Source organism: Halichoeres trimaculatus, unplaced genomic scaffold, assembly GCF_033239565.1.
Source record: "Halichoeres trimaculatus isolate MK-OKI-2021-1 unplaced genomic scaffold, fHalTri1.1 fHalTri1_scaffold_23, whole genome shotgun sequence".
Lineage (NCBI taxonomy): Eukaryota > Metazoa > Chordata > Actinopteri > Labriformes > Labridae > Halichoeres > Halichoeres trimaculatus.
In genome coordinates, this window is record NW_027437201.1 from 8,023,479 (window position 1) to 8,037,424 (window position 13,946).

General features: G+C 40.7%; 1 protein-coding gene across 2 annotated transcripts; it reads left to right on the forward strand.

Annotated features, from left to right (window-relative positions):
* Positions 1–27: 27 nt before the first annotated feature.
* Positions 28–9,169, forward strand: pde6c (phosphodiesterase 6C, cGMP-specific, cone, alpha prime). Of its 2 annotated transcripts, XM_074663522.1 has the most exons (23): positions 28–133; positions 503–1,151; positions 2,006–2,158; positions 3,034–3,123; positions 3,299–3,439; positions 3,540–3,614; positions 3,709–3,773; positions 3,987–4,053; positions 4,294–4,341; positions 4,430–4,579; positions 4,713–4,856; positions 5,146–5,211; positions 5,343–5,498; positions 5,678–5,785; positions 5,910–6,019; positions 6,100–6,187; positions 6,277–6,377; positions 6,519–6,626; positions 6,722–6,785; positions 7,978–8,052; positions 8,163–8,246; positions 8,856–9,009; positions 9,094–9,169. In XM_074663522.1, exons 2-23 carry the CDS (start codon positions 681–683, stop codon positions 9,138–9,140), a joined length of 2,565 nt encoding a protein of 854 aa, XP_074519623.1. In that variant the 5' UTR covers positions 28–133; positions 503–680; the 3' UTR covers positions 9,141–9,169. The 2 variants fall into 2 exon arrangements, with proteins under 2 accessions (XP_074519623.1, XP_074519624.1); XM_074663523.1 differs by lacking the exon at positions 503–1,151.
* The last annotated feature ends 4,777 nt before the right edge of the window (positions 9,170–13,946 follow it).

The following is a 13,946-nucleotide window of genomic DNA, read 5'->3' on the forward strand; positions in this document are numbered from 1 at the left end:
AGGCTGCTTACACAGATATGGGTCCTAACACAATCACTGCAAGTTGCTGACACAATTGAAGTACTTTTACTTCCACAGCAACAAGGGCAGGGTAGGACTGAGTCTGGTTGGGCTCAATCTGAGGTTATTTAAGGTAAGGACAGCTGAAACCATGTTTAATGCTTGCTCAAATTGTTTAATTAATAAGCTAAGGGTTGTTTGACTAAGTATCTCCAAGGTGTTTAGTGTAGAGTCATGTATTTGGATAAGGGGGCTTTTGAAAACCAATTGAACCAGAGGTGATGCAGCCCATACATCCAAGCTGGCATTTAACCTGACAACAGTCTCACTCCCGCGTCCTCCCTCAGATGGGGAGGATTGCCCGATATAAAATGATCAGCGTTGGGATTTGCGGGTTAAGGACGCTTAGAGCAGGGGGTTTAATGTCATGACGTCACATTAATTAGCGGCCACTTTGATCCTTTCAGCCTCTAAGCCGCACTCTGTCCTTCTCTGTGTGTAGGCAGAGACTGGACATGTCAGTGAAGGAGAATGCAAGTCCACTCGAACGGATGCTACTGAACCACCCAACCCTGTAGGCCAAAAAAAAAAAAAACCCAGGACACCTCAATTTTTACCAACTCTGCAGGTGATGCTTTTGTAAAAACAAGGACGGGAATTTAACACTTTTTGAGATCAAAATGGCAGACAAGGATAGCGTGGAGAAGTATCTGGAGAACAATCCACAGTTTGCTAAAGAGTACTTTGACAAGAAGTTGCGTGCTGAAGCCCTTTCCGCCGCCTTTTCTGCTCCCCTGGACGTCAAAGACACAGCTTCCTTCAAGGATGTTAACTCTGTTCAAGAAGCCGCCATCATCTTCGAGCTGGTCCAGGAGCTGCAGAAACAGGGCGTCATTATGGAGCAGTCTCTTCACAAAGTGTTGCAAAGAGTCGCACTGATCCTACAGGCCGACAGGGTCAGCTATTACTCGTGTCGGTCCAGGAATGGGACACCTGAGCTGGCGACGTGCCTCTTTGACGTGACTCCGACCTCCAAGTATGAGGCAAACCTCGTCAACCCACAGGGGGAAATTGTGTTCCCGCTGGAAATGGGTATCGTGGGGCACACGGCTCAGTGCAAAAAGCCACAGAATGTTCCAGACGTTGCAGGGGTGAGAAGTCAGAAAGCACAGCGCTTTGTAGTGCGCGTGCCCTGTAGAGCCTTAAACTGTCAAAAACTGTCAAAAAGCAGCGGTGATAATTTCGTATTTCTGTGTTTTTATTGATGAAATTCTCCAAAATAGACCAGAGAAGTCTGTAGACACTAGTCAGTAAATCATTTTGCTCTTAAAACTGTGCTGAAGGCTATACAAGTAACATTTTAGCATCAAGTAGCCCTATCATTTTTAAGAAGTGCGCAACAGCAGACTCGCACTGTGACAAGATTAACACTAGTCTTCTTGGTCTGACATCGATATAAATTTCATTCTTAGTCATATGTTGTTGTGGGATATAAGTTTTTGTTATTTAATTTTGATCTTTTCATAATGTTACAGTTATAAAAATGTCTTAAAAAGTGCTACATAAATAAGTTTAGAAGGGTTTTCAACTGTAGGCGTTAACAGAGTGGCAGTATTAGTCTTAGAATGTGCTAGTGATGCACGTATCTGTTGACAGAATGAAGGAGAAAGTGGTTGGTTGTGGCTAATATTTTAACTTGTCTTCTGCCATGAGTAAAAAGCCATGTTTAAGTTTTTTAAAAACTCAGGATTTCAATAATACTTAAAAAAAATGCCCAGGTAGTCCCCTTCATGAAGGAATGCAGCAAGTGTAGCCACAATTAAAGTATATGTAAGTCTAAGTAAATGTCAGAACATTTTGGAAAACTAATCTTAGTCCAAAACACAGAGCTAAAAGAATAAATGAACAATGTGATGTTCTTTTTTTTATCTTAAGGATGTTGCTTTACAACCCCCTTCAAACCCACGTCGAATCTGAAGTCCCTCTCTTTTGTCTCTTGATGCAGAATAAAAAGTTCTGCGACTTTGTGGACAAACAGACTGGATACAAGACCAAATGCATGCTCACATTTCCTCTGGTGGCCGACAAAGAGTGCATTGGCGTTGTCATGGCGTTAAACAAAATAGGAGCTGATGCATTTACTGCTGAGGATGAAAAGGTAAGAACGTGATCTGTAATGTGTCTTCTTGCAAGAACAGAGACATGTTACTTGAAAAATTAAAGCTGCAGTGTTGTTTCTGTCATCTGTTGGATTCAGCTACAGCACATGCAGTAACTCTCAGTTTTAATCATCCATTCTTGTTCATCTGCAACTTTAAAAAGCCTGTGCACTGCTATTATAGATTTGGAGCTAACTAGAGGTTATTGCTGTAATTACATCTCACCAGCAGGGTGCAAAACACTCCCTGTGTGTCAGTGGGGGCCGAATACACCTGGATGACTTAATTGTGCTGTTTTTCAACTTGAGAAAGGCATAATGGCTAAACTTTGAAGATGTTGTGCCTGTCGTCTTTGTAATTCATTTCTGTTTCTGCACAGACTTAAGCTGAGGCACAGTTGTTTGGTATAACACAGACTGACATGAACAAGAAAGGAAAGCTAGGACATCCAAGGAAAGGAAATAGTGATAGGAGAGAAAGCTTTAGCTGCTTAGTATGTACTTTAACTCTTACTGTTGTTTGTGTATGACTATATCCCTTTTAATCTCTTGATAGTTATATATATATTCAGAGTCACTCTGAAAACACATGTTCTGTTGAGATCTTTCAGCTCATTCCATGCATTAAATGTATACCCATGTTAAGAATATGACTTTGGTGTGAAGATAAGCCAGTCTTACCCATGATGTGTGCTTGAAATTCAGTTTGCATCCAAATTCAATCATACTAGTCTCTATTTTCTGTGCACCCACAGTAGATCTCCCACTCATTACCCTTCATCTCACATACACATCATGTACCTAGAACTGTCGCCAAATTGTATCCTGCTTGTAGTTGTGTGTTGATGAAACCTTTAATCTGCTTTGGTCCTCAGCTTTTCCACAAGTATATGAACTTCGCTCAAGTCATCGCCTTGCAGCATTTCACAGCCTACATGTTCAATGTGGAATCCAGAAGGAGTCAGGTAAACACAGCTGCTGTTATTTAACACATCACTGCTCTGATTATTATCTGCTGTTATCCTCTGGGGAGGCATGAGGCATTCATGGATGCTGTGTCTCCTGGTTGTGACTTACACCAGACAGAAATGACGCAACCAAATCCCTGTAACTGACTCCCTGCAAATCTTTTGCCAACAGGTGCTTCTGTGGTCGGCCAGCAAGGTGTTTGAGGAGTTGACAGACATCGAGAGACAGTTCCACAAAGCGCTCTACACTGTAAGGACCTATCTACAATGTGACAGATACTCAGTGGGTCTGTTGGACATGACCAAAGAGAAGGTTGGTACAGAAGAAACCACAGCAGACAGAATTTAACAGATGGCAGTCATACTTAAACACCTTAAAAAAATCTCTTATCACCTGTGTTGTCTCCCTGAAGGAATTCTATGATGAATGGCCCATAAAACTGGGAGATGTGGAACCCTATAAAGGACCAAAAACACCAGACGGCAGGGTAACACACTCATTTTTCTCTTTGCTTATTTAGATTTCCAACAGTTATTCAAAGGTGATCACTTGTTTCTAAAAGCCCTCTGTTTTCTGTACAGGAAGTCAACTTTTACAAGATTATCGATTACCTCCTGGAAAGCAAAGAAGAAATCAAAGTCATACCGTGAGTACTTTTGGTTAAGGGCAACATAAACACTCAAATTCCATCATGAAGTATCAATAAAAGCCTCAATATAAGATGACTGACACAAGCCCCAATCTAGTCATATCAATAATTTGAGCACACACTAAGTGAAATTAAAATAAAAAATAATGGAGACATCCCTTGATATCTAAAATACATGAAGCACTCTAAGACCTCTGTATGCTTTTTCAGGGGTCCACCTGCAGATCACTGGGCTCTAGTTAGCGGTCTTCCCACCTATGTTGCAGAGAACGGCTTTGTAAGTTTCATACTTCTGATTTTGGAAATTAAATGACTGAAACGGGGTACAAGTGATGCAAGGACACACTAAGTTGAAAGTGAAAGTGGTGTTTTTCATATTGGAGTAACAGTATTAGGAGAAAATAAAACACTGCATTTTAAGAAAAAAACAGATTTTAAGATGAAATCTGAATACATATCAGGATAAACTCAATGAATTAAAAAAACAAAACTAATTTTCTTATGTGACCTCCCACAGATTTGCAACATGATGAACGTGGCTTCAGATGATTACTTCACCTTCCAGGTAAAGACTTTTACTGTAGGTAAAAATACTGAACAAGACGTTTGTACAACCTTTTGATTTTAATTCTTTTTGTGGGTGTGTGTTTCAGAAAGAGGCTGTGGATGAAACAGGCTTCATCATCAAGAACTGCTTGTCACTGCCCATCGTCAACAAGAAAGAAGAAATAGTGGGCGTTGCCACTTTCTTCAACAGGAAAGACGGCAAGCCATTTGATGAGCACGATGAGCAGATCACTGAGGTCAGCGTGACTTTTTTTCTGCCACTGCTGGAAAGTGCTTTCTGTGTTTTTAAGGGAAAAAAAAATGTATCTTCAATGAGAAAAAGACAAAATTGTAAAAAGAACACCCTCTCACTGTCATCTTGTGAACCAGGCCCTGACACAGTTCCTGGGTTGGTCTGTGCTGAACTGTGACACCTACGACAGGCTGAACCGCATGGAGTGGAGGAAAGACATCGCCGTGGAGATGCTCATGTACCAGACCAAATGCACCCCAGAGGAAATGCAGTCCATCCTGGTAGGTTTCAGCTCCACTTTTGCTGCACTTTTTCTCTCCAGGAGCTTTTTTTTCATCTGTGATCTGGTGGCCTTTGACAAAACAGAAACAAAAAGTGGTCCAAGGTTAATGCATCTTTTTGTTTCAGCCCTCCTATGTCCTCTTACCCACTTTGGCAGCTTACATTTAAACTGACCCAAAAAGTTATGTCCTGGCGAAAACACAACATTGTGAAATTATTTTGCTGTAATAACTGAAATAATTTTCAAGAGATCATAATTAAATTGATGAGGTTTTTTTTCTCAACTAGAACACAAAGGAGAAGTTCGATGCTGAGCCTGAAGACTGCGATCAGAAAGAAATGTATAAACTGCTGGTGAGTTGAGGAGCTTATTTTCAGGCGTGATTAAGATACAAATTAAAGTTTTCTATAACCAAAGTAAAAATCATATTCTTGTATAGACTTTTTGAATGACTCATGGACTCCTTGTGTTGTGCTTTTTTCAGAAAGGAACGTGTCCTCCTGCCGATAACGTCAACGGAGAGAGTCTCTACCTGTTCTCCTTCAGCGACTTCCCTGTCACAGAGTTCGACCTCATCAAAGCTGGCATTCGCATGTTCTTTGAGCTCGGAGTGGTTGAAAAGTTTAAGGTTCCAGCAGAGGTGAGCTGTTACATCATCTGTAGGGAAGTAGATGTTCTTAAAGGCGCAAACACTCTGCATTTAGTCTTATTCTTTATTTTTAAAAAAGTATGAATCGACCATACTCCACCATGGCTATGTCTGACCTAAAGCCCTTAAATAATCATCATCCTTATACATTTTTCTATCCTCACTCTCAGACACTGACCAAGTGGATGTACACAGTGAGGAAGGGCTACCGTGCAATCACCTACCACAACTGGAGGCACGGCTTCAACGTAGGACACACCATGTTCTGTCTGCTGCAGGTAACATCCAGATACGGTCTAACACTTACACCACAACAGGATAGAATTGAAAGTGTCTGCAGAGCCCTGCATGCCTCACATGTTTTATGTCTTGATAAGCATTATGTGACTCTTTCACCTCCAGACAGGAAGGCTGAGGAAGTACTACTCTGATCTAGATGCCTTCGCCATGGTAGCCGCTGCTTTCTGCCACGATATCGACCACAGAGGGACCAACAACCTCTATCAGACAAAGCAAGTCAAGATATATATATTTATATTAATTTGTGACTGATGTTAGAACTTGTTTGTGTAAATGTTTGTCTCTCTTGTAGGAGTGCCTCTCCTCTGGCTAAACTCCACGGCTCCTCCATCATGGAGAGGCATCATTTGGAGTTCAGCAAGACGCTCATGGGCGATGAGGTACGACGAAAACATAACCACACAGTGTTTTTAAAATGAGTCAAGCTGATAGAGAACACAATATGACCCCTTTTCATTATCTCTTGCAGAGTCTGAACATATTCTGCAACCTGCAGAAGCGTCAGTTTGAGACTGTGCAGCATTTGTTTGACGTCTGCATCATCGCCACAGATCTGGCCCTTTACTTCAAGTAGGTTTTCTAAAAAACTCACAGCAACTAACACGCTTCAGCCAAAAGCACAATTCCCTGACCTGCCTATGATTCATCTATGAAGGTATATGGTATCAGTCCGTATCTGCAGTCTGATGGTTTTTGTTTCTCCCTGCGCAGAAAGAGAACCATGTTCCAGAACATTGTGAACGCCACGGAGCCAATGGCAGATGAAAAGGAGGCCATTTCTTATGTTTCCAACAACCCCATTAGAAAAGAAATCATCATGTATGTAACAAATTCAAGCAGCAGAACATGAAGAGGTGATGTTTCCAGCCCCTGGCTGACTCTCGCTGACTGTGTTTCTGTTTCTACACCTCCAGGGCCATGATGATGACAGGCTGTGACTTGTCAGCTATTACCAAACCATGGGAGGTTCAGAGCAAGGTGGGTGGTCGTTGGGTAGATATGGAGGCTCACAGGAAGCAAATAAGATTGTTCAAATGTTCATATCCCCAGTTTTTGATTAGGTTACCTAACATTGTGTGCTGAGATGAAGCTCAGTAGTTAAATTATGACAACTCATCTGTGGAATCCGTGTTTGTTTGTTTCTTACATGTGATTTAGAGTGGGTCAAAAAACATGTTTCACTTTTATTACTATCTGTGGTATTCCATCCTGTACATGTGAAGGTTAAAGGTTGAAGAGGATTGCATACATCTCTCAGAAAGGAGTGAGAGTGTTTATGTGAAGAGTTTCACCCACTCTATGTATCTTTGTTTATATAGCATTTAGTGCAAAAGAGAAGTTTAAAAAAAATGAATTACAAAATGGAGTTAAAAACTAGTTCAAGTACTGCACAGTAGAATGAAACTATTCTCTTAGCTGTGAACAAATCAGGCCATAAAAACAGGACAACAAAAACAAACTATAGAGTGTTAGCATTGACATCACGATTTGAGTGATTACCAGGATGTGCAGTCGTGCTGCTGGTATATAAATGTAAACATCGAATGGACATAGATAGAAGTGCACAGTCAAATATGACTTTTAAGATCTCATACCTCCAAACAAATCTTGAAAAACACACAGAGCAAGCTTATTAAGATAGACTGGGTCAGCAAGTAAATGAGAACTACAACTACAGAAATCCTGGGGGAGCTTGACCAGACATAATCTCCCCAGTTTTTCTGTCGTCAAATGTCTTTGGTGCAGCCAAAAACACAGCAATAATTTACCACTTGTGCAACACAAGTCCTTTATACCTGCAAGCTTAATTCTGTTCTGTTGTGATAGTGTGATAGTACATGGCCGACTTCTTAATGACGTCAAGTGCAAACACTCTATATGTAGAAGATGCCTTAGCAGACAAGAGTGAGGAATTTGTTTTCAGTGTTTGAAAACGTCAGCATGGTTTGCACAATTTCATAAACTAGGGAAGAGCACTTCATAGTTTTTGTACATGTTTTAAAAGATCTGAGCTTTGATTTCTTTTTCGATTGCATAATAATTTGTAGAGGAGATGTTAACAAAGACCCCCCAAAAGTCAAACAATTAAAAAGTGTAAAAGAAAAAAAAAACATTGATAAGGACACAAGCACTTTTTTTGAAATATTTCTGTGTCTCTTCTCCCCTCCAGGTGGCTCTCATGGTCGCAGCTGAATTCTGGGAGCAAGGAGACTTGGAGCGAACTGTTTTGGACCAACAACCAATTGTGAGCTTCAGACTTCCTCTGTGAACATTGTTTATCTTTTTTTAATCTTTCTTTAAACTGATTCTCCTTCAATACTCCCCTTCTCCTCTTTCTCCTCTTTCTCATCACAGCCCATGATGGACAGAAACTGTGCTGAACAGCTACCCAAGATGCAATGTGGTTTTATCGACTTTGTGTGCTCGTTTGTATATAAGGTAAATAAAAGGCTTTTGTAAGACACACTTTAAAGTCATTTTAATCAGTTTTCATACTTTTATAACCGGTGTCCAACAAGTGCAAACTGTAAAAGGAGATAAACTGAGTCATTAACCTCCCTCTGAATCACTTTTTTAAAGTGTTTGCAAGGCAATAACACTCATTCTCAAGTCATTCCCTCTTTAACTGTGCAGAAAATGATAATTTGCAAATCTTGGCATAGCTGCTCAATTTTGAATGAGACTGAGTTAGAGAGGTGCAGCGAGAGACAGAAACACCATGTGCCTGCTCCACAGTGCACCCTAATGCAATGATGTCCACCATCTAATAGAATGATTTATCCCACAGTCCATCACAGGCTTGTTTTCTGTGTCCTCAGTCCTCTCAGGACGTACAGAGATGAACCCGTTGAACTCAGTCGGCCCCACCAGGAATGTCAGTTATCTGTTTGTCACTTTGTCAGGATGGTATTTGGACAAGATCACACACATCCATAACTAGGAACATGTTCCAGACGTCTCAGAGGACGCCTGGTCGGAGAGGAATGTGAGAACTAAACTGTGAAGAAACGTCCACTTACATCCAGCGGATTTTTCTTTGTTTCTCAGGAGTTCTCCAGGTTCCACAAAGAGATCCAGCCCATGTTCGACGGCCTGAACAACAACAGGTCACACTGGAATGAGCTGGCTGAGGTGTACAATGCAAAGATGAAGGCCATCGAGGATGAGAAGAAGAAACTGGAAGAAGAGGAAGCTAGGAAAGGTAAGTAAAAAGCTTGATCCGTGTTTGATAGAAGTTAAGAGACAAGAATCACCCAACATTAATTTATATTTCTCTTGTTTCCAGCTGGAGGCGGTGAAGGCGGAAAATCAAAGACTTGCACCATCTGCTAGGTTCTTTTGGTGCTTGGAACTGGACTGGCCTGGTCTGCTTAGCGCTGAGCTAGGCTATGCTAACCCAATCTTGTCTGACAACTAGTCTAGTTGGAACCTGACTCTTCCAGCTTGATCCAGTCTGATCTGCACCAGCACAGTTCTCATTCTGGTTAAGTGCTGTCCACTCTGGTGCAGGTTAGTCCGGCCCTGGTCTGGTCTGGAACAGTCTAGCCTAGACTCTAGTCTACTGTAGTCATGATCTGGCTTCACAGTCCGGCCTGATCATTCAGCAAGGAGGAGTCAGAAACATCATGAGGACGTACTGTTGGGACTCTGACTGCAAGAGAGGCTGTTTGACTTTGTTTGCCCTCCGTCTTCTGCTTTTGCACAAACAGTGGAAAAGCAACAAATGGACAGCATGTATTACCCTCTATGATAGCAATAATGTAAAAAAATAATCTGACATGTATGGCTTGAAAAGCTCATGAGCCATTATGAATTATGCTAACGTACAAACCCAAACTCTTAACTAGCACTTTAGGTTGTACAATGCACTTAGCTGCTGCTGTTTTTGCAGCAGCAGGACATGTATGGAGGCTGAGAAGGGACAAAAAGACTTTATACTCCTGGGTGAAAAAAAAAAAGTTGGGTTTTGGTTAGCCTGAAAGCAAGAAGGATCTGTTAATGCTGTTTAACAAAGCTTGTATCAGTGGCGGTGTAATGACCAACGATGGCTGATGTTCTCTTACCTCAAAAGGCGCTGATGAGTGGTTTAAGAGTGTATTTACTTCAATATGCAATCAATCTGTGTTTTTTCTGTTTTGTTTTGTTTTTGTTTGTCTCATTGTCCGAGAATTTTCTACTTGAACTGTCTTTATGTATGGAGAGTTTGAGTGGAGCTTTGAGGGATGAAATGCACTCTAAAACCACAAACACGTTGAAGTTCATGTCAGATTTCTAAGCTGTCATGTCCAAACAACAATTTACATGGTGATATATGTATTTAAAGTTTGTAGCACACATTTACAAAACCATGTCGGCTCAAAAAAGATCTTTTAAGTGTGCATGATTTCACATGTATATAGTTTATAACATAGACAATGTAAAGTATAAACTGTAAGAATACATGAGGCATATGACTGATCTCAAGGGTGTACAGTTAAAGCAACCTTTGCTTCTTGTAAGAAGGCAAGAGTCATTTGAACAGAGAACAGTGGATCTACCTGTCCTGTAAGAAGATTGGACAGGATTTGGTTTGATTGCCAGCCAGTATTTGAGATCCACACAGCTTTACTCTTTAAATACCCTTCTTACAGCGAAGGTAACGCAGGCTACCAAAGCCTAACGTGTACTTGCGGATGACTTTGTTCAAAATGTGACATTTGCAACGATAGCATCATTGATTGTACGCCAAAGTCCCCTCCCGGTCTCTCTGCTTCACCTCTCCATGGAAAGCTGAATTGAATTTGATTCAGTCAGGCATGTGAGACGACAGCAAACCCCCGGTGAACTTTCTGAAACACTTTTAGCAATATCCCCTCCCGGGTGCTAATACGAGCTGCAGCTCTTCACTTCCTGTTACACAATGTTTTCTCCTCTAATCAACGGACCATCAATCAAAGGCACTTAATCCTATCAGAATGGCTTTGGGACTACCTGGAAACTCCTTTCCTGCTGCTTTGGGGGGAAAGCGAGGAGCTGTTGTGATCACTGGAGCCAAAACTGTTCAAAAACATTTGTTGAAGTTGCCTCCGACTGATGCAATTTAAATGATTTAAACCCCCTTCTCCTTGCTGACATTATTATATGGATGGTTTCACTACCAGTTCTGACTCCAGTGATAAAAAATATCCCCTTGCTTTTCCTTCAAGGATCCTTTTTTCTGAGATAAAAATTAATGCACTGTGTACTTTCTACCTATTCCATCATGTCATTCAGACATTAGAAAATCTATCATTTGACTTATGAAATGACCTCTACTGTATGTATGTGTCATGAGATGTAATATGTGTAAGCAAATAAAGGAATTTATTGAGGAGCAAGAATAGCCAGAATCCCTTTCTGTCTGAATGAGAAGAAAAGTGCACACAAGAAGTGGCTCTTTATCTTTTATTCACACCTGTGCATAAAGGCTTGACAGAGACGGAGTGAACTTAAGAAACCTTGAGCTTTACTGCTGCGGTGCTCGTTCTTAGTCATGTATCGTGCAGGGATCTTATAGACTCCAAAGCTGGATGAGCCTCTTGGGAAAGAGGATCAGTGGATTGCCTCTGATCCCTGCCCCGATACTGTCTGGCTATGTCGTTCAACCTCTTTTGTGTCCTGCAATCCGCAGGATCTGCATGCAGAAAAACTGCAGGTTGCGTTCCATTTTGATGCAATTTTAAAGGTACAAGATTGCAGTAAATGACACGTCTCTTTGACAGGAGAACAATGCAGCAGCTGTACTCTTCCTGTATGTGTGAAGCACATTGCAGGATGCTGCTGAGGCCTCTGCTGACATAATGGGAAATTTGGCAAGGGAGCAAGCACTATCATCTGTCATTTTGAGGGATATTTAAGAGTTTCAAATTCAGCAGCAACACGACCTTTCATTCCCCGACAATTGGGGGTCAGTGAGTAAAAGCAGGGCTCTTCAATCAGTCTCCACATGGCCACAGCTCAAAATGTGACCAGTGAAGTTCAAGGGCCCCCTCCTCACAGAATGTGCGATCAGTGTCTCAGAACCATGCCAAATTCTGATCTGGTCTGCAAATATGTTTGTGGTTTTCAGCATCTTTTTATTGTATTTTCAAAAAATTGAATTCTTGCATTCTGACTTCTTCAATGGAGAAAAACAGTGGATTTAACTTTATGTGCTGAGAAAAGCTTACGAAACAGCTATCTGACTTTTGTCTTCACAAAGGAAAGCAGGGAACTCTTTGTTTCTTTTCAAAAAAAAAAAACTGTTATTGCAGTCATCCAATTTTAATTCCCAGGACAGTCATAAGAGCCTTTGATATGCACGGGCAAGAAAGCAGAAATTTTTACCATAAAAACAGATGTTGACAACGAAACTGATTAACTGTAAATGAATCCAGGTGTAAAAATACAGTCATGGGCCCAAATAATGTCCCAGCACCACTTTCAAAACAGCTAACTGTTATTACCCAATGTACCATTTACTCCACTTCAACACCTGTTTGCAGACATTTCTATCAATCATGCATTAAATGTCTCCTCCTGGGAGAGCTGGGGAGAAAGTTAGAGCGAGACAAACGGAGCAGTAAGAGGCAAAGTAATTGTCTTTATTTAAGCCAAGGTCTATAATCTCCTACAACCTCACGCAGTTTCCTTTTCTGAGGGTTGAAATCGAGGCAGCGCTTCAAGCTGCCCTTGGCAGGAGGGAAATCTTCAGCTAATCCTGGTTCCCTGCTCCAGAGCAGACTGCTGGACTGTGGTGCTTTCACTGTAGTGGCATAGAATAATTTTACTGACACAGAAAGAGTATGATTGGGGGAAAAAAATCCTAAAACATTGCTTATTTTTGAAAACATAAAGTAAATGCACTTCTTAGCCCACATGTCTAACATAAAGTAGTTTCTGCTGCTTTCTGCTTTTGTTATATTTTGTTTTCTTACCGTCTGCTTGACTCGAAGGGACTCAGCGAAAAAACCTTGCTTTCACACAGTCATAAAGCTTCACATTGGCAGATATGCAGAAGTTAAGAATCATTGGAAGCTAGGTGCTAACGTTGGTTAGCTAAAAGGCTATGCTGAGGAAAAAAGGTATCAGTCTTCTTAAGAAAAACGTGAAGATTTAGGACCTATTAGCTAGCAAACATTGCGCGGGCTACAAGAAAAACATTAGCAAAAGATTTTTCTTAAGGCTAAAATATAAAATGCACACATAGCAAAACTGTTTTTAGCAGTTCATAGTTAAGTTGTCTTGTTTATGCTGTCATGGTTGTTGGGCTTGAAAATTCTTGTGTAGGTGCTTTACAATATGCAACCATTCTGCTAGCATGGTGTTAGCTTAAATCAGCTAGATGGCTCAGATAGCTTTGGTGGGGTAATGGTGCAAAATATAATCAAAAATTCAGTAGAAATTTTATTCTTTTTTTATTTTTTTTAATTTTTATAATACAACCTTCTCATTCAACGATGATAATGAAGGACTCGCCTTAAGATGTGATGTGCTCAAGCAGCTAACTGAGCAAACAACCAGAAGGGGGTGGAAGTTCTATTCACCTGTAGCCTTGAGAAGGAAACGTGTTGTTGTCCACATAGCTATGCCATTGGTTTTTGCTCAAAAATGTTCATGTTTCAGCTTTGAAAGTTTTTACAAAAGCCTATAAGAAAGAAAGTAGTAATTGAAATGTTTAACTATCATGCCCTTCCTTAATGTCCCTATGCCTTGAGTAGAAAGGGGGCAAACCCTACTCTCCCTTGCATTGTTTTTATATCGTTCAACTATCTTTAAGCGCAATTGAAGGAACTTTATATCAAAACTTATGATCCTGAATTTAAATACAGTTGCATGCAAATGTAAAATAGATTTTCAGTTAACTTTGTTTTTATGTTTGTATGTAAATTAGCATTAGCAAAAGGTGCTATTTCTTAAAAGAAATTACTGAAGAAGTTAGTGTATCTTTTTCCTGTGTTTTCTGTAATCCAAAGTAAAGATGGCACTAATTTAGGGGCATGTTTCAGCTATAGACCATACCTTCAGGGAAGTACCGCCATCTGTGGTTTCATTCTATGACAAACGTTTCTATAATCACGCCCTGATGCTCGCAATGGAGTTGGAACGGAAACAGAGGAGCTGATAAACTGGTGAATCAAA

Bases quoted from the DNA above. Each gene is read 5' to 3' on its own strand.
- pde6c (XM_074663522.1), top strand. From the start codon at position 681: ATGGCAGACAAGGATAGCGTGGAGAAGTATCTGGAGAACAATCCACAG. The intron at 4,342-4,429 runs GTAAAGACTTTT...TGTGTGTTTCAG, and splicing joins ATGATTACTTCACCTTCCAG to AAAGAGGCTGTGGATGAAAC. The intron at 6,627-6,721 runs GTATGTAACAAA...CTACACCTCCAG, and splicing joins ATTAGAAAAGAAATCATCAT to GGCCATGATGATGACAGGCT.